Source organism: Myotis davidii, unplaced genomic scaffold, assembly GCF_000327345.1.
Source record: "Myotis davidii unplaced genomic scaffold, ASM32734v1 scaffold151, whole genome shotgun sequence".
NCBI classification, from domain to species: Eukaryota; Metazoa; Chordata; class Mammalia; order Chiroptera; family Vespertilionidae; genus Myotis; species Myotis davidii.
Genome location: NW_006285248.1, coordinates 1,143,546 through 1,144,774, shown reverse-complemented (window position 1 = coordinate 1,144,774; position 1,229 = coordinate 1,143,546). Strand labels below are relative to the sequence as shown.

General features: G+C 41.6%; 1 protein-coding gene across 2 annotated transcripts in view; it reads left to right on the top strand.

The window, feature by feature from the left end:
• DHX57 (DEAH-box helicase 57) overlaps positions 1–1,229 on the top strand; it is a 44,460-nt gene that overhangs the window by 11,647 nt on the left and 31,584 nt on the right. For both annotated transcript variants that reach the window (XR_001512562.1, XM_006755925.2), the window contains exon 8: positions 689–884. Coding sequence is in view for 1 of the 2 variants with exons in the window: in XM_006755925.2 (XP_006755988.1) it covers positions 689–884 (196 nt within the window). In the remaining variant the exon portion in view is untranslated. The remainder of the gene's footprint in view (positions 1–688; positions 885–1,229) is intronic.

Genomic DNA, 1,229 nt, shown 5'->3' with positions numbered 1-1,229 from the left:
TTTGGAATTTAGCACGAACCATTCCACTGTTTCCATGAGCACGAGTTACCTTTCCCCAGATGATTCTGGTTTTGTTTGGTTTGCCACCAGGAGTCACCGTGTTGTTCTTTGCTTTGTACACATAAGCACATCTCTTGCCTAGATAGAACTCTGTTTCATCTCAAGCATAAACACCTTCGATTTTAAGAAGAGCTGTGTGCTCCCTCTGGTTCTAGAGACCCCGCTTATAGCCAGCAAACATGGCCTTGGGCCACAGCCTTCCAGACATACTTGTCCTCATAGACATCCTGTTCCCCGCAGGCCCCTCAAGTTCAGCAGCAGCGCTTCCACTCACCTCCACAGGGTCCAAGGTGGAAAAAGGAAGGCAAGGCCAAGACTCCTGTTTCTTTAGGAGTCATATGTAGAGTTCATGTTCCTAGAGTCATTTATAGACCTTAGTAATGTCTAGTCCATAGTCCCAATTATACAAGTGATACTAAACTATTCTTTGATTGCCCTGTTAGTGAGTGCAAATTTCCAGGAGTTATTAGCTATAGGTAATAAGTCAGTATAGGTTTAGAAGATAGATGAAGCTGAACTACTTTTATTCTACTTAGCTTTCTGTCTTTTCTCGTCGCATATGATTGCTTCTTTGGTTCACTGGCACTTGTAAGTTCTCATTTTAGAACTTACTTGTTTTGACATACAGATGTGGGAAAACCACACAGATTCCACAGTTCATATTGGATGAGTCTCTGAACGGACCACCGGAGAAGGTGGCTAACATCATCTGCACCCAACCCCGACGAATCTCTGCTATCTCTGTCGCTGAGCGTGTCGCTAAAGAGCGAGCAGAAAGGGTGGGTCTGACTGTGGGATACCAGATCCGCTTGGAGAGTGTCAAGGTTTGTATGTTCTACTTCTTTCTTGATAACAGAAATTTAGTTTTCATGTATAAAGAATTCTTGGTGTTTGGAGATTAATAGGAAATTTGGGATATACTTCAGAAGTCCTTTTGGAAATGTTTTGGTATAAAAACTCTTACTGGTATACTTAACTTCCTCTATAAAGACCTTTTATTGTTATTTTTAAATATATCTTTATTGATTTCAGAGAGGAAGGGAGGGGGGGAGAGAGAAGGAAATATATTTTTTTATGAAATCTTTATTGTTCAGATTATTACATTTGTTCCTCTTTTATTCCCCCCATAGCTCCCCTCCACCCAGTTCCCACCCTACCCTCTGCCCTTA